This window comes from Aplidium turbinatum, chromosome 1 (genome assembly GCF_918807975.1).
Source record: "Aplidium turbinatum chromosome 1, kaAplTurb1.1, whole genome shotgun sequence".
Lineage (NCBI taxonomy): Eukaryota > Metazoa > Chordata > Ascidiacea > Aplousobranchia > Polyclinidae > Aplidium > Aplidium turbinatum.
The window spans coordinates 16,375,222-16,400,359 of NC_137472.1; the positions used below are offsets into that span (position 1 = coordinate 16,375,222).

Below are 25,138 nucleotides of genomic sequence, written 5' to 3' on the forward strand. Positions count from 1 at the left end.
AACAGGTTACAAATCAGGCAAATATTTTCCTGTGCAATTGGTTCAATTTCTAATGCAATGTAGCCAATAGGCCTAACCTGTATAAAAACAAGAAAATCATTTATAAAAAAAAATAAACAAAATATGTACGGTAGGCTAATGCTAGCATTTTTCAACGCAATGAAGTGGCACATTCATGTAGGCTACACTTTTATCAGAGGTTGGCAGTAGCACGCTACTTTTGTAGCGCCATTACTTGCGTGCTGCTGTTTGGTAACGGCGCTATATTTTGTTGGAGTAGCGACACAACTGTTTTCCCAATGTAGCGGAAGCGGAGAGGCGCCACATGTCTCTCAGTCGCAAAGCTATTTCCGCTACTTTCAAATTTAAAGTGAAAAAGAATGAATCGTTTCTGGAGATTGTTCATGGAGAACCTATTTTCTATAGAGACGTTGAAATAGTATTGTAAACGAATGGGGTTCTGAAAGATTATCGACATGTCATTTGTTTTCAAGGTCATTTTGACTTCACAAGGCAGCTTACTTGAATAGAGCTTGCCAGTAGGGGAGATGTGGGACCAATGACCCTTTTAGCACACTTTGGCCACAATTTTTCAAAGTTTGACTCTCAGAATCACCAAAATCTGCAAAAAAGTCGTCAGCAAACCCATCTACCTACATGCCAAAAACCAAATGAATATCTCTAAATTTTATCCTCCAAACTGAAATTATAAAAAAATTAAAAAGTGGGTCATTGGTACCATACATGTGGGACCGATGACCCACCGTCGTGGGACCTTTGACCCACCCTTACAATCGAGTCGAAAACTACACAATACTTTCCGGTTTTAAGTGTTGTTTTTGATTTCGCTCAAAAAATACAATCAAAACAATACGAAAAGTGAAATTTCAAGTCTTGCATCAGAAAAGTGTTCATTTATGCAATGCCACAACAAAGTCACAATGCATCATTAAATGTCATTGCGATATAAATCTTCGTTAAACCGTATAACCCCAGAAAGCCTTTTGGTAGGTGCTACCTGTGTATAAGTTTGTCAAAAATGCACACAATTTCTGAGCGCTTCACCTACGCAAGGTCCTCAATATCAGGAAACACAAAAGCATTTTTAATTTTGACGCTCCTCTTCAAAAAAGAAATCTCAAAATCTCCATCCTCATCAGCACTATTAAGCAACAGGCCAGCAAACCTCTTGCATCTTCCTTCACTGGAATACACTTTCACAAGCGCATAGCAACCAGATTCATCACTCTGCTTTGGCCAAGTCGTCGCGTCATGACGTAACACTTTTCTGACTAATGGCACAAAGTGTTTCTATCATTATTAGTCTTTCTTAAACTGACATTAGCCTATGTTCTAATACTTCCTTCAAAGAATTGTTCAACTCTTCTTGTGAAAACAAGAAATATTTATTTTTGCAAGTAGGCATATTGAAGCTAAAAACAAATAAAATAACATTGGGGGACCTTTGACCACCCTGATAGCAAGCATGGGTCAATGGTCCCATATCTGCTCCATATTGGCATTCATGCAATGGTTAAAACACCGGTGTGAATTTCTATAGGAAACCAATGCAGTTCTATCAACAAACCCATGGTGCATAGCCTAAACTGAAAAAAGTATTTAAAAATGTTTTCTCTTATTCGAAAACAAAAAATGAATGCGCCCGAAAAAACTTACTTTTTTCCTCTAAAAACAACTTCTGCCTCTTAAAATCAAACTAGCAAGTCTGAGTTGACCAAAACACATGTGCTTGAGAAAAAAGAAATCTCGACACTAAAACAATAAATAAAAGAACAAAACGCCTACAGGATGGCGAAATCGACCCTATGGTCGTTGGTCCCACCCTGCTCATTGGTCCCACATCTCCCCTATCAGTTTGAAACAAAAGTGGCGCTGTACTTTTGGTTCGAGTGGCGGGTTACTTTTAATCGCCTGATAGCGAGTAGCTCTTTTGGCATATTGTAGCGGGAACGCGCGACTTTCAAAGTGGGCTAGCGGATGCCTACCTCTACTTATTATGAACCTGAATGTAGTCACACTCAAAGGGATTGAATCAGAAATTCAATAAGTTACTACTTACTTTTCTTTGTGGAAATGCAGAAGAAACGTTAAGGAATAAATAAACTACATATTACAGAACTAAAATGGTGACAGAACCAACAAAAGAAAAATGGTTGAACACTGCAAAATATCCTTCACGTCTTAACTTTCTTATCAACAACATTCTAATTTTTGACTATCAGCAAGTATAGGCTGCTGCAGTGCAGCCTTAGCCTACATGCTAGGCCAATAAAAGATCAAAAAGACATATGGAAACACATACTTCACGAGATTATTGAGACAAACACTTCTCTTCAAAAATAGTTCTAAGGCTTCTGCATAGTTCGTATCAATTGATAAAGAGGTCTCATCACATGATGCATACACATACACTATGTCACCCTAACCCAGATTGGTTATTTGCATCAAAACATCAGATTTCATTGCAGCATGCCTTTAAAAATATCATTTGTGTTTGAATTATTTCAAGAATAGCCTACAGGTTACAATCTTCTGCGTAGCTTAATTATAGAAATATAATAAAATTTAGTTTTGCTTGTAGCCGCATGGTCGTTGTTTGTTTTACAGGTGTAGGCTAGATACCAACAACCTGTTTCAAAATGATTTTTCGGGCTCGCTGTCGCAGTAGCGGTTTGTTCTCACCTTTCGGAACACAGTTCTCTGGTCATTTGATCCTGTCCTGATATCAAGGCATGCTTATCGTTCATGCAGTGTAGCATATGTTTCTTACACATGTTACAGTGGCTATCGTCATATTTTGTGTATCTTGCAAGGCCTGGTGTGTTTTCAAATGATTTTGACCATGGTTAGATATCTTTTTGGTGGAGTTTTCTCTGTCTGCGTTGCTCTTTTAGAAGAGCTAAACCTAACGCATCAAAAGCTGTGCCCCCACGTTGACCATCAACACACTTGATAACGCTCCACGGCTGACCTAACACAACTGTTTATTTTTTATTGACACCAGTGTTGAGATCTCGTTTCAAGTCGATACGAATGCAACTTCCTTGTGTTTAGTTAAGCACTTCGATATCGAGTACGCTTTAACGTTGACGTTTTGTCGCTTTTAACCTTTTCCAGATCCCTACTATGTTATAGCAAGTAATCTTTTTCGCTTTGTTGGTCGAAAATGAAACATCCAACAGAAAAACTTCTGCGCTTAGGCAAAGGTATAGCAAACCGTGGGGCACATTAATCGCATCAACGCTAATTACCTCATTTTTTAATCGGTTCAATTTGCAATAGGAACAAACACAACGTCACGATTTCATGTACAAAACAAAAATATAAACTTTGAGGAACTCCATGCATCTCACACAACAAAATCCGTCATTTTTACATTGATTCAACGTCTGCAGAAGTTGAGTCAATGTAAAAATAACGGATTTTGCTGTATGAGATACCGGTATATAACTGCATCAAATAATTTAATAGGTTCCGGCAATCTACAACAAAACTTGATTATAGTTACGGTTACACAAATACAGATTCAGAGTTAGCCTACTGCATACTTCACAAAAACTGACTTACCACAACAGTATATTGATTGCAATTAACATATTCATACGTGTAATACAGTTCGGTAAAAGTGCAACAGCCAAAGAAGATTTTTGTATCGATTGCAAAGGAAGCCTTGTTTGGCTTAATAGGATAATTGTAAGTCAGATAGTTACATTTGCGTTTTCATAAAAATAAAACCAATGGTTAGCTGCAAAGGGCAAGTTTACTAACTTCACATATTATACATGCAGGGCCTGAATGAATGGCATCAAACCAAAACGACGCTTGGAATTTAAGCTGATCCAAGAAATGTCACGCGGTACATCGTTGAAACAAGCAGCCAAAAAAGGAAAAAACAGCTCTTTTAAAAATATATGTTATTATTAATATGATATATTAATAATAACATATATTATTAATATATAATAAATTATTATTAGACTTTAATATCATTTCTCAGACTATTACTTCGAACTAGGCTTGTACCATCAGAAAAGTAAATGTAAATAACACAAAAAATAATTTCAAACATTTCTGAATAGCAATTAGAGTTAGATTGTTGAATACAATTTTATCAAAATTTAAAAACCGTTTCTGCAAAGCAGGTGTGTGAACAGTCAACACAGTAACGCTACCTACAAATGGTTTATCTTCATAGCATAAAAAGTAAAGACATAAAAATAATAAGATCCAACGCTCAATCATGATTAAAGAACGTTGAGTAATGCAAAATACTTTTGGAAGCTTGAGTGAAAAAAATTGTGCAGAATATTGTGTTTGTTGGAGAATGCCCACAACAGTCTAGAACGAAGGATAGAGCATTTACTGATACAAACAAACGATTTTCGCATTGATGTGATAAAATGAAGTTTTATGCGGTTAACCTAACGCAATAAATTCTTTAAAGTTTTGTAACAGATATAAAATCGTCGTTTTGTGTATTCGACACTGACACAAACGAAGCAAAAGATAATGCTGAAAGCTTTTGGCAGCCTAAGCAATTAAGCATATGCCAAAGACTCCATCCCACACAGCAAAGGATATTCTAAAAGCAACAGCTAGTCAACAAGAAGTTATTCTTATTGCATTTTTTCAACGTTTGGCGACATATAAATGATTTAAAAAGACAGTTTTTGCCATCTAAGTACAAAAAAGGGCAAGTAGAAGCCCTAACAGACCAAAAAGGTGTCGTTTCCGTCTTCACACGCCTCCTCCACTGCGGTCCACAGGCAGGGGGGAATTATGTTTTTCCTCCCCGAGCTTGAGGAGGGTGGCAAATCGGTTTCCTGATACGTTTCCGGAAGTAATGTTACTCATCAGCTAGAAATAATAAGTCGTCATTATGATCCAAAATAAGAATAATTTGTCATTATTAATCCTGTGCCATTCAAGTGTCTTCGTTGTTTGTGTGGCTTTACGTGTCGACATTGTTTTGAGTGCCCATCGATTTTTTTAACATTCAGTCAAAATTTTCTATATTTTGGCAAGGCGGTACAGTATGCATAGATATGTTTTTCATACACATGGATGTGTCCCCATAAACTCATCGGTAAAAAAAATGTTTGATGTTTTTCACAGTTGCAAAATACTCTTTGAAGCTTATATTTTCAATACAGTATTATAATTTTAAATTGTCAAGAAAAAAGGGAAAAAGTTGTCGATCATAGAGAAATGTACGCATATCATCAGAAAGGCCGCCACGACATCATAGTTTAAGACAAAACGAATGAAAGGCATTATTGCAAACGTCATTCCTCGATCCTCGTCATACGAAAAGAAACCAATCAACGCAACCGTTAAGTCCGTGCGCATGACAACATGTCTTCACGCTTGACTTCACACTGTTTATGCCTGAATCATTTAGATTTTACATCAAGCAAACGGGAGGCAAGAAAGCCAACTTCTGTGTCCCCTTAAGCAGGCCACCAAGTACTTTTCAAGACACAGTTTCAAGATCTCAGTGAGCGTCAAGCTGACACCCTATCGGTCAGAGCGAGCAGACGTCACTTGGTTGTGTTATGGCAGAATTGTCTTTAAAACCAAACAATTTCACCAACTCCATAAACCCCTTATCGAATCCAAGATGCAGTAACCTCTCCAACTTTTTCAAATCAATGATGCATTTATCGTGCAATTTATATTCCAGTCAATTCACCACAATGAAAGATAAAATTTAACACCAGTGGGTCCATTTACACCGTGTCAAGAAACCTTTGACAAAAACCAAGAAAAAAGGTCGACAAAGCCTGAGATATACCGCAGTATTTTAAGCTTACAAAATACATATTCCATGACAATGCAAAGTTGCAACAAGGCTATGTTCTCCACGGCAAAACCACAACATTTGTAGAAAAATCGTTTTAATTTGAAGCAAGACAAATTAACCTGACAACTCTTCAAACTTACAGGCTACGCAACAATGCAAAAAGCATTCAACATCATGCGCCCCTTGGAACTAACTAAGCATACAAACGTTGTCCGTTTCATATTGTTTCAACTTCGCTAGATGAAAAATTTTCTCAAAAGATTACGTTGATTCAACGACTGGCGACGTTTCGCTCATCACCTTAGTTACAAGTTTTAAGTAATTCTTTGGTAATTTTAGTTGGTCATTAATATTTAGCGAAACTTTGTCCAGAGTCAAAACCCAAGCAGCAAATCCATCGTTTTTTTCATTGATTTGCTGTCTGGGAAGCTTGCATTTCAAATCACTTTTGACATTCAATTAACATTAAATAATTAGAAAAATAGTGAAGACTGAAGTGTTACTCAGATTTGCATGTCCTGCTACCTTCGAATTACACAGTTTATTTGACTTGGAAGAATAAAAGAACTTATTAATGCAACGATTTGTTGAAAGTGAATTTCTCAACACTACCCTGCCAACTTTTGTGAAAAATCAACCCTCTAATATCCCCAGACAGAAAAATCCGTCATTTGATGTTGCTGCCAGGGACGGTGATGTACATTTTCTCAGTACATTTTTAATATTTTTATTGTAGACTTGCTTTAAAGTGTTTAAAATGGAACGAACAATTTACTTCAAGAAAATAAAAGAATGTTTTGTTCATGGAGTATGTACTTTATGGTAAAAAAATGAAAATATGAAACTCAATGTGTCAGGCCTTCCGCAAGCAAAATCCCAAAATAAGTCTTGTTGAAACTTCGCATTTTTAAAGACAACACAACTTAAGAATTGTCTTCAAAAATACTGAATTGGTATGTTACCGTTATCAAATATACCTATCAGTCACACATTTTCCGAGCTATATGTGCGTTTTTGAGTGACCATAAATAATGCTTTCCGCGCACATGAATACAAAGCTGTGAAAAACACGGTAAATTGGATCAACAATGAATATAATTTAGAATTTGAAAGACTGTTCACCAGGCTTTTAATTCAGAAACATGATACTGTAATTTATTTTACATCAGATGAACCAATCACAAGAAGTTTTTTCGAGTGATAATCTGCATGTATTTTGACGTTTCGTCAAATAGACACGACTGACTTCTTCATGGGGCCAGATTAGGTAATGGCTGCCTGTCTAGCATTGCAGAACACAGAACCATGTTGTAAAACAACCAAACTTGCAAAAAGCTTATTTTATACTGCGTATATCATATCTTTGAACAGTGCATACTGCATGTGGTTAATAAAAAAAAGCGACGCAAAATAGCTTAACATAAATTAACTTAAAAAACATGCAAAATAGCTTATTTTATACATAATATGTATCATGTCAATGTCATGTCTTTGAACAATGAATGCGGTTACTAGCAAAAGCGACGCAAACGTATTGACTTTTAACCCAGCCAGCAAATCAGTCCTTTTTAGTAGTAGACGTTAAATGAATGTTGTTTGCTTGCTGGGAATAATGTAAGGATTGAAAAGTTGACATCACTTTGAAAGTATTGGAGATGGAAAAAATTTATTGGATTTCTGAAATCAGCGGCTAAAAGCACAAAAAATCACCAACGAAATAAATAATGTGTGTTGCATAGTGCTATGATTGATGCTTCAGTCACACATTGGAGTAGAAATATGAAAATTCTTAGATACAAAAAGTAATCCACTGTTTGAAGCATACATTTAAGCCAAATTTTTTCCCTTTATTGAATAAACGACGGAACATGGAAAATGTCGAAATGGTATATATAAACTTTACACACTCCGACGACTGGGCAGAGTAACAGGCACACAAACACAAGGTCAACCTACCTCTAAAAATTCGTCTAATTCAACTTTTCCATTTTGATTGAGATCAACTTCGTTCAACATGTCGGCGAGTGTGTTGTCATCCAGACCCACATTCATGCCCTGCAACAACCATGCAACATTACATTGTTTCCATCTTTTTTACCATATTTTCTATAGAAAAAGTTGAACTCAACGGCAACAGCATTTCAGCTGTAAGTGGAAGCTTTACATACTCTACTTCGGTGACCGGCCCTCGTCAGTGGTTCAAAGCCTCTACAAGTACGCGAAACTACCAGGATTAAGCTTTTGAAGAGCCTTGCTTCCTTCAAAGATAAAGATTTCCTCAAGAAATGAATGCAAAGATAATTTGAATGTGAAAGTAAAGAAAAACGCTACAAGAGCATACTGTACAGTATACACTACGTAGTTTAAATGAAGAACGGGTTGGAGGTGCTGGCATATACTGTGTTAAATGCACAGCGGGCAAATCAGTCATTTTTTGCATTGATTCAACGTCTGCAAATGAAGAACCAATAAAAAAGAATCAACGTAAAATATAAGCAAATTGCTGTCTGGATGGTTCGCCGAGAAACCAGGTTTCACACAACATTTCTTTCTATCACTGTATCTTTATTTTGTTTACCATGCAAAGAGTTTTTTCATTATCAACAGCTGTAAAAGTTGTTTACATCTACGACACGACTATTCTATCCAATGACACAGAACTTGGGCCACGTTACCGTCAATAGTTCTCTTATGTCGTTCCTAGATATAAATCCTTTCCTTTGCTTGTCCGCCATGTTGAATCGCTTCTTGTATTTGTCGATCTCAACGGGACTCAGCGAGATACCTGGCACTGCAGCGGTTCCCTTGGCCTGTAACAACAATAACGAAACTTAAAAGTCAATTTTAAAGTATGGCCTTTATCTAGACGGCGTTGGCTTCGAGTGTTCCGCTTGCAGAACAAAATTTAAATGACAATTTCAAAGTCTGGCGTTTATGTCCATTTCTGATGGCTTTAAATTCGTGGAATGCTTTCTCAAAAGCCGCTTTGTTGCAACGTCGTTAGTCGTAAACAAAAGCATTATTACGAATTGAGTTGGCTTTCTAATTAATTGTTGACGCCTTTTTTGTTATAAACCAACGCTTACGTAATAAAACATCTCAACTCTATTTGTAACAAAGGACTGTCATGAACAATATAAACTTTAACTATGCTACAAAAGGCAAAGCTAAAATCCTTAAAGCGAATAAAATCACCTTCACTCCCATCTCGGTGTATAGCATCTCTAGCGCCGATTTGCGTTCTTTTTCGACTCGTTCCTTTGACCACTTTAATCCGCGCTGCATGATTTCTAAAATGCGCGGCAGAGCCTCTTCTGCAGCATGCGCGTTCAGGAAGGCGAGTCGCGTGCGTCTGGTCAGCACGTCATTGGCCGTTATTGCGTATTCGTAGATGGCGTATTTGACCTGGAGTTGGAAATCATTGTGACGTCACAATTTGCTGCAACACTCACGTGACGTTAATCAGCAGTTGGATAGTTGCAGTGAAATGTCAAGATGAATTAAGCGGTTATTATTTGTGCACAACATGGCGAGAATAAAACTGAATACAAGGAATTGTTGCGGATTTCAATTACGTCACACTTTGTAATCTCACTGAGCATTATGTATTCTACGTTATACATAACATAACAAGGTGTAACAAATATCCCTTTTCACGGAACGTTCACGTAAGCATCCGGCAAACCTATGTAAAATTACTACAAATTCTACAGGAAGGTACCTCGGCTTCGATGTAAGGCAAGTCTTCGACCAAGCGTTTTCCAATGATGGGCCATCGCTTGCCAGTTACTTTGGCTAGCTTGGCCACCGCCTCGGCATGATCGCCATACGTGTTCGATAAATGCTCTGCTACATCCGCCTCTAAACCTATAAACAACGTTGATTTGGGGTAAATGGATAAAACTACAGTTGGACGTTTAATAAGGGTTAAGGGCCAACAAATTTTAAATGTAGTATTGGAACTGGAAAGAGCTTTTTCTCTATCCCAGTGCCTTCACCAATCTTAGCTCCTCATGTTTCCAGTGTTTGATTTATCGTACATCATTTTCACAGCAGTCAATAAACATCTATCTGTCCATCTCATGACGGTCTTGTCATCTTGCGCAGATGTTTGTACTTGATTGGGAAGATAGCCCAGACAAAGGCCAAAACGATAAAACTCTTTCCCCGGCATACATCACTATTGCAGCAACGTTTTAGCAAACAGCTCAAACCCACCGAAGTTGGATTACCGAAAAAATCAAGTCTATACAAAAACAGCCGTACGAGACGCCGGAAAGTTTTCGAAAGCAGCCATTTTGGATTTTTGACTTGAAGATTAGCTGTTAAAACTTACCATAATCCTGGGCAAGCTTAATGTACGAATTGGGCGTCCAACCGTACCCCCCGTCCAAGATGAGCCCATCGGTACCGCTTGGACGCTTTTCTTTCAAGTTACAATGCTTGACTGCCGCATCCATCGCATCTACCGCCATCGAGCGGTAAGTGGTCCATTTGCCACCTATGAAGCAACAAAATGAAATTTCATTTCTGTTTATACTATTTTTGAAGAGCAGTGCATTTCTGGTGGCGAAATTAAGGCGGTGATGCTTATTTGGTGGAAGGGACGCAAAAAAAATAAATCTAACTGACTTTTAACACATCAACAAAGCAGATACTGTATCTACATCTACTGTATCCCGAAAATTTTTAAACAATTAGTTTTTTCTTTCTTATGTTTCGTGCGACACATTTGACAAATCAAAACGACGCACAAAACGTCATGACACACGAGAACGTCTTGACGTACAATCGCACTGTTTGAAAACGACCGGTTCAAGTTGCAGGAATACCGTAGCAAACCCATTAAAAAGTAGTCATATTGCGCGACACAGTAAAAAAAAAATTAACTTCAGCTGCATGGCCGAATGGTTAGACCTCTCGTACAACGCTCGTAAGGGTGTCGGTTCGACACCTCTCAAGAGCATACTGCTGTGTTATTGAAACGACACTCAATTACATGGGAGGCAAGTGTTGTAGAGGACGGAGATGAAGCCCACCTATCTCCAATCTTGCTTTACATAACCTAACCAAACTAAAATTTCAATCATCAGGTGTACGCCCGGCTGCAAATTTGCAAACAGTTCCCTACTAAGTGTCCTATTTCGAAAACTGATCAAGCCGTATCGATCTAAGTCAGGAGCGACGTCGCTAGATTGCGTGGAAAAGACACGGGCGAGCAAATACGCACTTTCGCATAGTTGTATTCTATATGAACAGCTCGACTGCTAAATGAACGCAATTGTGAACTGACGTAACAAAGGGATATGTTCGATTGGTCAATTATCGAGATGAATGAGAGCGAATAAACAATCATCAAGAGTTTTTCGCCCTTTAAAACTCACCAGCAATAGTGACGAGACCAGACTGGCTAACTTCCACCACGTGGTTTCGAGATATGGACTGCGTGTCTTTTGAGTTGGGGTCCGTCACCAGAGGGCGTATGCCGCTCCAGGCAGCTTGGACATCTCCCCGACGCACTGCGAGCAAAAGCAATGTACTTTCAACGTTTTTTATTATTTTTACATTAAATAAACACAAATTTAACTGTTTCACAAGATGGAATAAACCAGATACCGTACTTAACACTGCGACAAGCAACAAAAATCAAGCTCATGAAGACGTCTTTACGTTGTGTTTTTGCAATATACGAAGTATTTTGTCAAGTAATCAAAAAAGGGCCAACAAGTTTTATCAGAAAAAAAGTTTCAAAAAACATAATAACTTGACTGAACATGGAAGTGATTTACCATGCACTTCAGGACTAAGATAATTCTCCACTTCTTTCAAGATGAATTGAATGTCCTCCTCTTTGGGGGCAGGACTGTCTGTGACAGCCGTAGGGCTATCGGTGGTCCCAGCAATTGTTAGATTTTCCCAAGGGAGGAAAAAAATCACTCGTCCATCAGATGTGGCGGGGTCGAGCAAACCCATGGCGTTCGGGCTAAATAAAATATTATTTGAACATTCATAACAAATACATGAAAATATGCGGTTTGCTAATTTCAATTTTTGAATGTTGCATTTTAAGCAAAAGCCATAACACGCCCACAGCATTCGTATCAGATAAAATAGAAATAAAATAAAAATCATAAACTAACGATAATATAAATTTAAAAATCAAAATATGCGGCGTAAATTTCAATTAGTGAATGTTAGACATTAAATAAAGACTGTTGTACGTAAACCGACAGGGTTCGAGCCAACAAAATAATAACACAGTGACATAATAATAATGAATATATATATAAGAGATACGTTTGGTTCAGTCTCAATTCAAGAAAAGAAAACTTGTTTTACGATGTTGTTGTTCACGGCAACGGCAATTGCATAAACTGTCGGACAAGACACTGTTAAGGTTAAACTACAGCTCTTGCAAGAGACGAACTAAAAAGTTCATCAAAGCCATGGTTTATACTCCCCTTGGTCAAAGAGTGCTACTAGCTACCAAAATAATACATATGTCTTGTGATAACTGATAATGTGGGTATTTGTGAAATGTCGGCTATAACACATGTAATTAAAGTAAATAAGCCCAACTTTTGACAAGAGTTGATGGCCATGTAAGGAATGCTATGTTATGTCACGTGTACCACACTAAAGGGGAGGGGAAAAACGTTTATTTTCAAAAATATTAAAAAAGGAAAATCAGATCTGTAGATTTTAGCAAGCAAAATGAAAATCAAAGCAAGTCAAACAGTTGTTTACACTAGAATGCTTGAGTTTTACGTTGGTAGATCGCAAAACTAACCGTAGCAGAATTTAACATATATATGTGTTTAACTTATTAGCACAATGCCTCAATAAATGCATCATACCCAGACAGCAAAATCCGTCATTTGCGCATTGATTCGACGTCTGATATTCGAAACAATTGGATTTTCGCGTAATTATATTTGCAAGTGGAACAACCGACCATACCTGTAGTAGCCAGGCAAGATAATATGCACGCCTGCACTGGGCTGGCAAATGTTAGGAACCTTGGAGTTATCCATTTTCCTTATGCTGTCGGTGAAAGGGCCGGTGGCGTTTATAACGGCTTTTGCACGGACGTCAAATTCTCTCCCTAGATAACCAAAGCACAGTGATTTGTTACTGAAGTCTTGCAGCAGAACTTTATTGTAAACTTGCAAATAAGTCGATTGCTTGATTGGTCATGAAAGAGTTTAAATGTGTAAATACACGTGTAACACGTCTAATCTCGTCATGTTTGCAGAGATGTTTTATAGACAAATGCTTGATTGCCAATATCTTCTGCAAGTCCTTCCAATTGTAGATGGGAGACACATAAGCGGTATTTGACGGTAAAAAGTTATTAAAGTAAAAAGTGCTGGGCCAACCTGTGTTGAAGGAGAGTTGTAGCAAATGTACAAGCAAAGGGCCGAACATCTGTGCTCAGACATTTCAGTAAACAGTTGATGTAAAATGAAAAAAAAAACAAAAACACATGACTAGAAAATGTATCTTCTTCTTCAATTGCCTTGCCTGAACCAGGCATCGACGGCCTCAGATGAATAATTAGACCAAATGTTCCTATTATATGTTGCATGGATGATTGTTTCTGTCTTGTCGTTAAATTGTTCCAGATGTGTTTGTCTTTGTCTGCCAGGTGCCCGTTTTCCAAAATTTTACCAGTTAAAGAGAGATGCTCCAGTTTTTGCTTTCTTATTACATGGCCGAGAAATTTATATTGTCTGGTTTTCATACTTTTTAACAGAGTTCTGGTTTGGTTCACTTGGTGTAGAATTTCTTCATTCGTTTTCTTTGCCAGCCATGAAAAGCGTTGCATTCTACGAAAGCACCACATTTCAAAAGCATTAATCTTTTCTGCCATTTTTGTTGAAATATTCCAGGTTTCAGAATTGTAATGAAAAACAGGATAAATATAGCATTTTAAAACTCTAGATCTTGTTTTGAAAGAGATATTTTTATTGCAAAGAATTGGTTTCATTTGTTGGAAGCTTGCTTTTGCTTGGGCTGTTCTTATGTTGAGCTCTGTTTCGTCTCTTGCATCCCAATTCAACATAGTACCGAGGTATTTGAATTTTTGGACCTGTTTAAGAATTGTTCCATTAACTGATAAATTACAAATAGGAGTTTCGGTTGCTTTCTTCTTTGTTATGACCATTGTTTCTGTTTTCTTTTTATTTAATTCCATGCCAAATATCTTGCTTTTCGTACACACAATATCTAATATGTTCTGCAGTTTTACGTACGAGTCGGCTGTCAAAACGGTGTCGTCAGCATATCGTATGTGGTTAATGTTGTTTCCTCCAATACTAATACCTCTTTCATCTTCAATATGTCTTAAAATTACTTCGCTGTATAATGAGAAAAGGTCAGGTGATAGCACACAACCTTGTCTTACTCCTTTCTGAATGGGCGTGTAGTCACTGCAGTCATCATTTATCCTGATAGCAGCTGATTGTTCGTAATATAAATTTTGAATGATTCTTAGATCTTTGTCGTCTATTCCAATTCTATCGAGCATGCATAACATTTCATTGTGTTGAACTCTATCAAAAGCTTTTTTATAGTCGATGAAGCACAAGTACAGGTCTTTTTGCATTTCGATTGATCTTTGAGCGAGGTTTTTCAGAATGAAGACCGCATTCCTTGTTCCTTTATCAGGCATAAACCCATATTGGCATTCGTTTACTTCTGGGTGTAATTTGTTTCTAACTCTGTTCATGATGACTCTCAGCAGTAGTTTAATAATATGGGATATCAGACTAATTGTGCGATGTTCTTCGCATTCTCTTGTGCCTGGTTTCTTCGGGATTGTAATGAAATGTATATGAAACAAAATTACGTAAAGTTTAGACTTAGCAGAAAGACAGGGTGTCACAAACGACAAAACGTATTTTTGTCGAAGATTTCATGCTTCTGTCATGTTATGATCATCCACCATAACTGAGTCTGAGAGTATGGATAACTACCTCTGCAGCGCTATTTCGCTCTGTGTAGCATCAACAAAAGCGTTAAAGAATTAAATTGCTTGCTTTCAATACCATGACTTTACCTGATTCAACATCTCTCACTCTGGCGCCGCAAATCTTTTTATCTTTGTCCTTCAGGAGACTCAACACCTCAGTGTGGTTGGCAAGGCAAGCGCCCTGCCGAGCAGCAGTCAACGCAATTGCCAAGTTCATTCTTGCATCGTTGTGCTGACCTGAGGACGCGAATTAGTTTAAGGTGGCTGCTTTGTTTAAGAGGGTGAGGTTTTCAGAAATAGAACTGATCTTCAGAATACAATTTGGGAATTCATTTCATTAGGAATAATGCTTACGGATTATGTAAAGTGTGGTAATGGAAATAATAATAACATTGATTTTCGCTTTGCACTGACCAGGTAACCTAAACACTCAACAATGTTATACTGCGCAAAAAAATACATACAAAAGTTACCTTTAACTTCATTTAATATATTTGTTGTCTTTCATCATAAATATATATCTCTTTGGCTTTAATTAGCAGTTAATGGAGCTTTAAAAACTGTTTCTCGGCAGTCGATTGTAGCAAGAATTGACTGCGACAGGCTTGTGTTTCGCCGATGAGGCTGGGCTCATCAGTATCGCACAACTAATTTATGTAACAGAGCTTTAAAAATGCAGTTCTCTAGCTGAAGATAAACCAACATACCGTCATAATACACAATAGCTCCTCTCAGATGGTCTTGCTTCAGCATTGGAAATTTCTCCAGTGCTTTGTGTTTAGAGAGAAAGAAGCTGGGCTTGACACATTTGCTGCCAGCCACAAGGTCATACATTTTGATCCCGGCCCAAAAATATGGCACTTGCCATAACCTAAACATAAGGCCAAAAGCACATATGAAGCGGAGGCTGCTATCGTAGCTCACATATCTGTCTTTTTACGCCAAGTTTTCATATTTCTGACATGATCTGAAATTCGATTGAAAATTCTCAAATTTATGACATATTGTTGAAAAACAAAGCATGTTGCAGTTTTTGTAAAACTTTTGCAACAGCAAAGAACAACTTAGTATTGCGCATTGCGACCAAACAAATAGAACGGGCAAGTGTAGAGAAAACCAAACCGTGATTAATGAGAAGTATTCAGCGGTCACGTTTTAACTATAGTCACTTAGTCAGTGGCAATTAAAACTTATTCGGATGCCCCAACACTGGATTTTTCCCTTTGATTGTTATCGTGAATTTCTGATCCATCGATTAACTTCAGTCAAACAGATCCTCGATTAACATTAAAATGAACCGCTTAAAAGTTCCAATGTTGATGCGTCCAATTCACAACAAAAATGTGATAAATTTTATTGTTATGCGATTCTTGTGCACTACACAGTTCGGCCTTTCAAGGCAATGCATACTTGGGGAAGGAATATTTGTATTCAGTTGAGGCACAAATGTCAACTCGTCATTTTTAACAGATAAAACTAAATATGCTTGTGATGTAACGATACAAAACAGATATAAAAACTTCCCGACATGTCGCAATTTGTGTTGCTTTATGCTCAACAACTATCTTGTTTAAATTTACTTTTTGGTGACAGAGTAGATCAATTTCATATGTATGGCAATTTCTGAAAAATTACTTGAAGAGTCCTTTAATTCACCTCCACGCAACGAGAGGCATTTACGCCAAAACACGTCTGGCACGTTTCCACGGCGCACAGTGAAAACACCGTCGCAAAACGAAATCACCATCACAAGTCTTTAAACAGAAAACCTCATATCATGCATTAAAATCCAACCTGTGTTACGTCAAACTAGCACTAGTCATCCGGTAAGTCACCATTACGTCACTCACGTGTAAACAGGAAGCATGATGGGTAGGGGGGCTGAAAGATGTGGAGCTATTTGAAGAAGATTAGCCCTTTCATGCAATGCTTCTTTAACAAGTCGAAATTGCTCGTAGTCCAATCCCATAATCGCCTTTTGTAAATACCTGGCAAAATGAAACATAAACTTTCTGTAAATTTCATTAAAAAAAAATACTCTTTTTTAAAAGCGATCCCAAATCATAATAATAAACCTATTAATGCTTTTGGGCGTTAAATAGTTTTGAGAGAATTATCTTGTGCTTGAAAGTCAAAATTTTACTTCATCATATTCATAAGACTCAGCTGTTGTTGCCCGAAATACACAAACAGTTTTTTTCCAACAAACTCCGTAAGCAATTTGTTGCTACACGTAGGTATCGCGTCTGCAACGTGAAAGAAAGCTTCTTTTGCATTTATGATCAACATGACATTCCATAATATGCAGTAACTACTCGGCTAGAGTTTCGAAAAAAATTCAATATTGTTAAAACTATGGTATTTCTAAAACCTTAAAGATTTACACTTCAAAATGATTGTAACAACAGTATGTCTGCAATCTGCATAAACATTGGCATTTCGCACAAGTTGATGATATACTGCATATCTATTGATTTGTTGATATTATGGTGTATATAATAGAAGAGTAGCTAGTAGAGAGGGATGGAAACAGTTTGTCACTACTCAAAGGGCAAACCATTAAAACTGAATTAATACAACCAACTTATCAGATCAAGTGTTTATAGGAAAAGTGTTTCACATAGCGATAACATTTATTTTGTATTCCAATCTGGTTCTGGCATTCTCAATTTTGGTTCCCTAATTTCCGGTTCATGCAAAAAGGTATTTTTGAAATTAAAACAAACGCTCCCAAACTACTTGCTTTGCTTTTAGTGTATCATTACTAAATTACCAGTGGTAACAAAGTTATGATTTTGTTTTTAATTCAATTTTTTATGTTCCTGTACGTTTTGTGGGAGCTGAGCGGGAAAATGGCCTTCATTGTTTTGCAGCATCAGGCGTTTTCACGTACTTCGCAAAGTTCATTTATTCTTGAAAAAACGTAACATTTTCTTCAATGTAAAATACATCAGTTTAACTACAATAGACAATGGTTAAGAAATAACATGGCAATTCGGCTCATTTAAACAAAACTAAAAACAATCATCAAAAAAGTCATTGAAATCCTGATAAATCAAATTGTAGAAAACGTCAGCATTTTCAAACAACACATCAATGCAACCTAGTATGATAGTGTCTATTTTAAAATGTCTATGAGCACTATGGTTAAAAATTGGAATGATATAAAAATACTTGCTACCCACCTAACACCGCCATGTATCAATTTTGTACTTCGACTGCTCGTACCAGATGAAAAGTCCTGCTTTTCAATGAGAGCAGTAGTTAATCCTGCAAATTAAACCATAATTTTATTACAGCACGATGAAGTGTTATAATCCACATGCTTTTGCAGGCACGATACACAAATCAAGATTACAATCAAAAGATAATAATCAAGATTTTTTTCAAAAATTTGATTCGTTGGAGTCTTTTATTCATATTGAAAATAGCCTATAAGCCTTAATGTTTATAAGCCTTACCGCTTATGAACAAGGAAGTAATCAAAAAAGTTATAAAACACAGCATAAGGATTCACAATATGACCGAGTCTGGTGAAACTTAAACGTAAAACCTATGAAACTCAATAAATAAGTCAATATAAAACCACATCCAGACCAAAGATTATCTCAAATCTAAATACCACATGTTTTAAACAAAATACAATGTCATGAACTAGCACTTTAATGTAGATTGTCATGAAATCAAAAAAAAAAAAAATTAAGGGCGTGTTTTTGTTGAACCAAGAATGCTCCAACAAATCTATCATCATTGCATCAAACAGGACATAGAAATGCGAAGGTATATTTCGTTGAGCAAAAACACCAATGCAGACGAATATAGACCTATAGTGCTGTATACAATAAACAAACATGCAAAACATACACACAAACAAAACAGCGCAGCAAAAGGCCTCGAAAAAACGCAAGGTTATCGAGCTGAGGCCCTCTTTGGCATTCTTCAAATGAAAAGCATTGATCAGTTACTGAAACTGGCAATGGAATGTAACAAAATTAAAATCTTGGAAGGTAGCAAATGTATCTTCTGTATAACATCTAAGCGACAAACAATAGAAATTCTTGTAATTTTTGGTAAATTGTATTTTAGAATCCAGCGACTTTACATGACCACAAACAACCCAAGATTTTCAAAATGATGTATGATTTTTTTACGTCTTTGTGAAGATTGAAACAAAAGAACTAAAACTTTTCAAGGTTAATTAAGTGTGATTTTTTTGGATTTATTAATCCAATAGAAAAAATTATAGGCTATACCCCTTGTCACGGCATCCAATGCAACTCCACAGCCTGTAGCTCCTCCACCAATAACAAGAACATCAAACTCCTTTGTGGTTGAAAGAGTCTTCAACTGAGTTTCTCGACTTGGCAGCATGTTTTTTGTCCATTCTGGCACATGAAGGTGGTTTTCTTGAAGAGGGAGCTGAAAGAATCAATTAGCGTACTTAAAAAAATATGGCTTAATTAATAACCATGACCACAACACTTTTACAAATTAACTGTCCTACAAAATGACATCACATTATAGGACGGAATGGCCCGTTTCGACTAGTCCAATTCGGCTAGTTCCCTATTCGGCTACAGTCCGAATCAGTCTAGCCGAATCAGACTTAGCCGAATAGTAGCAGACCCATTATAGGAGCATTGGTTTACAATCAACCAATCAAGTTTATTTCGGGATAGCTTCAAGTTTATTTTAATGTACAAATAGCAGAAAATAGACATATTGTTTTCATTCATATATTATGAAAGCTATACCATGGAGGCACCAAAAAAACGGGTCTGCTACTATTCGGTGAGTCCGATTCGGTGAGTTCATAACCTCTAACCCCTAACTCCTAACCCTAAAAGCAATGATAATTAGGCTACGGTACCCGATAATTTAAAAATAAAATGAAAAAATCCCTGTTAAGGGATCGGACTCACCGAAACGGGCCATTCCACAAAAAAACATGTGGTTATCTAAGTCAAGGTGCCCCCACAATCCTCACATGGTATTATATATTTTACTGTGCACAATAAATCCATCAACCAATAAATATATTGTCAGCCCCGTTAGCTCAGTGGTTACGCATCCAGCTCAAGATTACGTGGCACAAGTTCGACTCTCGGGGTGTGCGCTTGAGCATCGTATTTCAGGACTGCTCTCTATTCAGCGGCACGTAGTAAATGAAATGATTCCTTGGGAACAACACTTCAACAATCGGAAAATTCTCTCTGCCAATCTAGGTAACCGGCCCTGCGTCAAGCGCCTCTACAAGTATGCAAACTACCAGGAATAACCTATCAAGGCTTTGTCAGTCCGAGGATAAAGATACAAAACCAACCAACTAGTCGAATAATTAGTATGAAAAAAAACTAGTTATTAACATTCAACAACAGCAAAGCAATAATAATCAAAAAATGGCACTTCAATGGATCAGTATATTTATAAAAAAAAAACTTTTACACTATCAATTCATATATATACTGCAGAATCTCACCTTTCTGCTCTCCAACTGCCATAAAGCAAATCCAGAAACACCAATAACTGCTGCAATTTTAATGCTGTGTCTTCTTCCCCATTTTGCTAACCGATGAGCCATTGCACAAGCTATACAATCAAATTCCTAATTGTAAAACATTAAGCTATGCCAAAACCATCTTATGCTAGTGTAAAACACCAAAATGTGTTTCAGAGCATTTAATGAACTATATCAGGGTGGTCCAAACTCTGGCACCCGGGCCGCATGCGGCCCGCATAAAGCTTTTGTGCGGCCCGCGGCGAACACTTTGTGCATGCCGGAATTATCAGTGCTAAATCCAAGGTTTAAAAAGACACCTACGTTTTATAAATACATTACATTCGCCACAACCCTAAATAAATCGCGCATAATCAGGTCAATAGGTAACCATGAAGGAACAATTTCGGTTTGTGATGACACAAACGTGCGTTGATATTTTGTTGCTAGCACTTTCTACGTTATGAAGCGATTAAAAAGCGACACACTGAACAGAATGGCTGATGAAACCCTGCTTACGTCTGTCGACCACTGAATTTAAACCAGAGATCGACACTATATGCAAAAGCAAAAAACAATCAATTGTTTTGGTTTGCTAATTTGTTGACGTGTTATGTATCGTATCATTTTTACTAGCTGAAAATCACTTTTTGAGTGGCAAGCAGAGATTAAAAAGTGAGTTAGGCATGCAGCAAAACATTAGGTCGATGAGAACAGCAAACTCAGTCCTTTCATTGCAACTGTATTTTGTCAGCGACAAGATTTGTTAATGTTCATAGCCTGCAAACAGTAAGAATGTAGCTAAAACAGATCAAAATCTATACATAGAAAAGAAGTTCAAAATCGCAACCTAGTTAAGTTTTTATTTAACAACGTTTCTACTTTCAGCAACGCGTTATCATTTCTCACTATGCGGCCTGTGAAGTTTTTTCTCAGACCCTAATGAGGCCCTTCATGTTTGCAGTCTTGGACCACCCTAAACTATATACTTAGAATATTGTATCAGTCAGTAGGCTTGTTATATTTGAGTGATATTTTACTACTGTACTAACAAACTAAGTTGGCCAACCACACAAGGAAAAAACGGTAAACTATATTACACTACGTATTATAATATTTTATGCATTATTCAGAAAACAAATTTGTAGAACAAAACAGAAGTTGAACAATGATATTGTTCAAGAATAACATGGCCAGCATTTGTTGCCTGTACTGCACTAACAGACCACTGAGGAAAGAAATCCCCAAATGTGCATGGCTACAGTAAAAATTATATATATTATATAGGTGGTTTTTGTTTGTCGTATCCAGGCTTACACCTGGTGGTTGAAGATTTAGATTATGTGGACGGGAAAGCAATGAAGCCAATCTTCATGACCACCTTCAGGCATGCCTTTAAGTGTTATGCCAAAGACACAGCCGCATGCTCTTGAGCAGTGTCAAACCGGGGGAGCAAATCTTTTAGGCGCTGACAGTTAGGCGCTGGTCTAATAGGCGCGCACACTGTGGCGTCTGGATATTTAGGTGCAGAGCACTGTGGCGCCCGGTCATTTAGGTGCTATTCCTAGTAAAGTCTGTAGATTGTATCAGCTTGGCAGCTTGCCAGAAAAGTATATCATGGTATCAAGTATATCATATGAGATTGAGTTCACTAAAAGTGAACTCAATCTCATACATTTTCGGAAACTTGAATAATTTATTGATAAAGCTTTCGCCGGCGCAAACCTGGACTAACAACAAATAAATGCTGAACACGCGCATTAAAAAAAAACAAACATATTTTTCTGTTCAATATAACATTTTATGTGAAATCATTGCCGGTTTAAGCAGCTTCACTCACGGAAGCCATATCATATTTTTCTGTTCAATATAACATTTTGTGTGAAAAGCATTTCCGGTTCAAGCAGCTTCACCCATATATTCTTCTGTGTAATATAACATTTTGTGTGAAAAAGCATTGCCAGTTTAAGTAACTTCACGCACTGAAGCCATGACCAACAACACACACGCATTAACAAAACAATATATTTTCCTGTTCAATATAATATTTTGTGTGAAAAGCATTGCCCTACGCGCCTACCTGCCAAGCTGATACAATCTACAGACTTTACTAGGAATAGCACCTAAATGAACGGGCGCCACAGTGCTCCGCACCTAAATATCCAGACGCCACAGTGTGCGCGCCTATTAGACCAGCGCCTAACTGTCAGCGCCTAAAAGACGTGGACCCCAAACCGGCGCCCTTTCGATTGCCATTCCAGGGCTCTCACCACTCGGCTATGCAGCAGCCGACATATTAGCTGGTGAGTGCTTGCATTAGGTGGAGAGTCCCATACTTGATCTAAGCATTGAGGCTGATGAGGATAAGGTTCTCATGATCTGATTATATTAAGCCTTAGGCACTAACAAGAGTAGGGTGGCCAGTTCCTTTCTCTCAACTGCCTTTCCTTCAGCCACTATGCACACCTAATTTATTACACCCTGAGTAGAGATGAGCAGTGTTCTTCAACAACTATTTTAAGCCGGGAGTCGAACCAGGATTGCATGATTGGAAAGCAAGCGCTTTATCCGCTGTGCCATCTTGAGGGTTTTTTTCAGTCATTTATTGGTCATTGGTCACAGCGGTAAACCATAATATCTTCGTGGGAAAGTTGTAACATAAAATTCCTGGATCCGTTCGTCTGTATGCAATGACCCCGAAAAATAAAATACTCTTCTGAAACATCATTTTCAAGAATTGTATTTCAGCAAAAAATAGCCACGGGTTGTCGAAAATTAGTGCAACGGTCGCGTATGCACTACGCAGTAGAAAACTTGTCACCACAACACAAATTACTGTCAAGATAAAGACGGAAATTTCGTCTAGTTGGTAAACACAAGCAAACAGTTAAATATTTGACCAACTTTGAAAATGACAATTCTAAATGACAAAACTGACTTTGAGATATTTCAAATGCACATAACCAGCTTCTGTGACATAATAGTCCATATGCATTGTTATGCAATTTCACAGGTGTTGAAACGGTTTGTGCAATGTTATGCTACAAGTGCAATGTTTTACAGGTCTATGTTGCAATCTCGGCTCATTTTTTAGCAATTTCCATGACGTAAGACACCAGGTTAAGTATACCATAACGGTTTTATGTGACGTTTGATTTGGTGAACGATTGTCCGGAACAGTCATTGACTGATTTTTTAGCAAAATGTCTGAAAAAAATATAGTCAATTCGGTCAAAATGTCCAAAAAAGTATATATTCAATTTATTCAATTCAATTTATTTTTCTTTGCTGGCGCGAACATGTAGAGAACGATAAAGTAATCACACGAATTTTACACCAACAAAAGGAGAAGATGACAAAACCAAAAGGTTTAAAATATGCATCAATAAAACTGTTTGAAAAACATAATCTTAAAAATGCACAGCCACCAAACCTAGAAAAGAAAGCGAAAAAAGAAAACTTTTATTTCGTCGATAATAAGATAGACCTACAACACTTGCTAGAGTAGCAAGGGCGATTTAACACAAAAGAAATTCAAAAAGTGACAAGTTTCCCGAAGTTTTTACTTTGAGAGTCTCGCATTCAAAACTTGGTTGTGATGTCATAAAAGACTCAAAAAAATAAACAATTGCAGGAAACCGGCTCAGTGTGACCATGCGGATTCAGAAAAAAGTAAATAAAAATAGAGATATAATTAAGCATAATAAAATAAAGGCATACTACTAGGGGGGTATGTTAAAATTAAAAAAATCTCAGTACCCCCCAAAATTGTGCCACTGGGTGTAAAAAAATATATTATGAAAAAATTTTTGGGTTGCCCCTCCGGGAACTCCCCGCTACCGGGGGGTCTAACAAGCGATTTCCAAAATGCATGGGATTTGACACCTAACTTTTGAACCGGTGATCATAGAAATCTCGGACTAGTCTCAAAAGTTTCGTCTTGAAAAGTTAAGATAGGAATGTAACAGTTTCAGAACTGTCAGGTGAATAGTTTGGTCCGTACAAACCAAGTTTGGCCCAAAATGACCCATTTAGCCTACCGCGATGGTACAAAATCGAAAATTTGGCAATAATTGGCCTTAATGAGTTAGCAATGGGCCTAAAATTTTTGATTAATAAGCTATGATAGAGTTGTAATATTTTTTCATGAGTCATATATGCCCAACTTGACTATGCTTCAGGCACATCATCTCCTGCAAACATCAGAGTGTGTTACTTCTTTTTCGTCAATTGATATGTTCAAATCGACATTGCCTAAACCAACAATTCTCAGCTCGATCGATGTTTGCTTGTTTACAGAATATGTTTACAGAATACAGAATGATGTTTACAGAATAAACTATTTATTCTGTAATTATCCAGCTGGCAAAAGTGCGACCACAGTGCTTAGACGTAAAAATTGTTTGTTTTGAAAGGTGCGAAGATCGGAAACAACTGTTTGCTTGTGATGTAGGCAGATTTGGCTACAAGCCGCAAAAAATATATTCTTACACAGCTAACAATTCCATTGTTTTACCAGACGGGTTTTATTTTTACTTTTCGAGCTGGGTACAAATTGCAACGGTTTGCCGATGTTTAGAACGATTCAATTAGCGAAATCAGGAATTGTTTATTTACCACGTTTCTGCAGAAACAGATGCAAAACAAAACGTAGTGCAAAAATATATGGTTACAGACTTTTCGCAGTCTATACTCACGAGTTACGTCATTTTACATTGATTCAACCATGATGATAATAAATCAAAGCTAAAACAACAATGTTCTATTCTAACAGCACTTATCTTTTGAAACGTAACAACAAACGATGTCCACTTGTGCAATCATTGGAGGCAGTCAATTTTAT

At 37.2% G+C, this 25,138-nt stretch overlaps 1 protein-coding gene across 1 annotated transcript; it reads right to left on the minus strand.

Moving 5' to 3' along the window:
* Nucleotides 1–3,260: 3,260 nt before the first annotated feature.
* Nucleotides 3,261–20,430, minus strand: LOC145768687 (glycerol-3-phosphate dehydrogenase, mitochondrial-like). Its single transcript, XM_082580255.1, has 15 exons — nt 20,278–20,430; nt 19,052–19,217; nt 17,984–18,068; nt 16,649–16,786; nt 15,506–15,669; nt 14,886–15,035; nt 12,785–12,929; nt 11,614–11,807; nt 11,209–11,343; nt 10,161–10,325; nt 9,546–9,691; nt 9,020–9,229; nt 8,500–8,634; nt 7,781–7,879; nt 3,261–4,878 (listed from the first exon to the last, which is right to left on the minus strand). Exons 1-15 carry the CDS (start codon nt 20,377–20,379, stop codon nt 4,759–4,761), a joined length of 2,154 nt encoding a protein of 717 aa, XP_082436381.1. The 5' UTR covers nt 20,380–20,430; the 3' UTR covers nt 3,261–4,758.
* Between the last annotated feature and the right edge of the window lie 4,708 nt (nt 20,431–25,138).

Excerpts from the sequence above, each read along its gene's own strand:
- LOC145768687 (XM_082580255.1), bottom strand. The coding sequence starts at position 20,379 with ATGGCTCATCGGTTAGCAAAATGGGGAAGAAGACACAGCATTAAAATT. Across the intron at positions 15,670-16,648 it reads ATCATGCTTCCTGTTTACAC|GTTATGGCAAGTGCCATATT; the intron begins GTGAGTGACGTA and ends CCTTATGTTTAG. Across the intron at positions 12,930-14,885 it reads AGTGAGAGATGTTGAATCAG|GGAGAGAATTTGACGTCCGT; the intron begins GTAAAGTCATGG and ends TTGGTTATCTAG.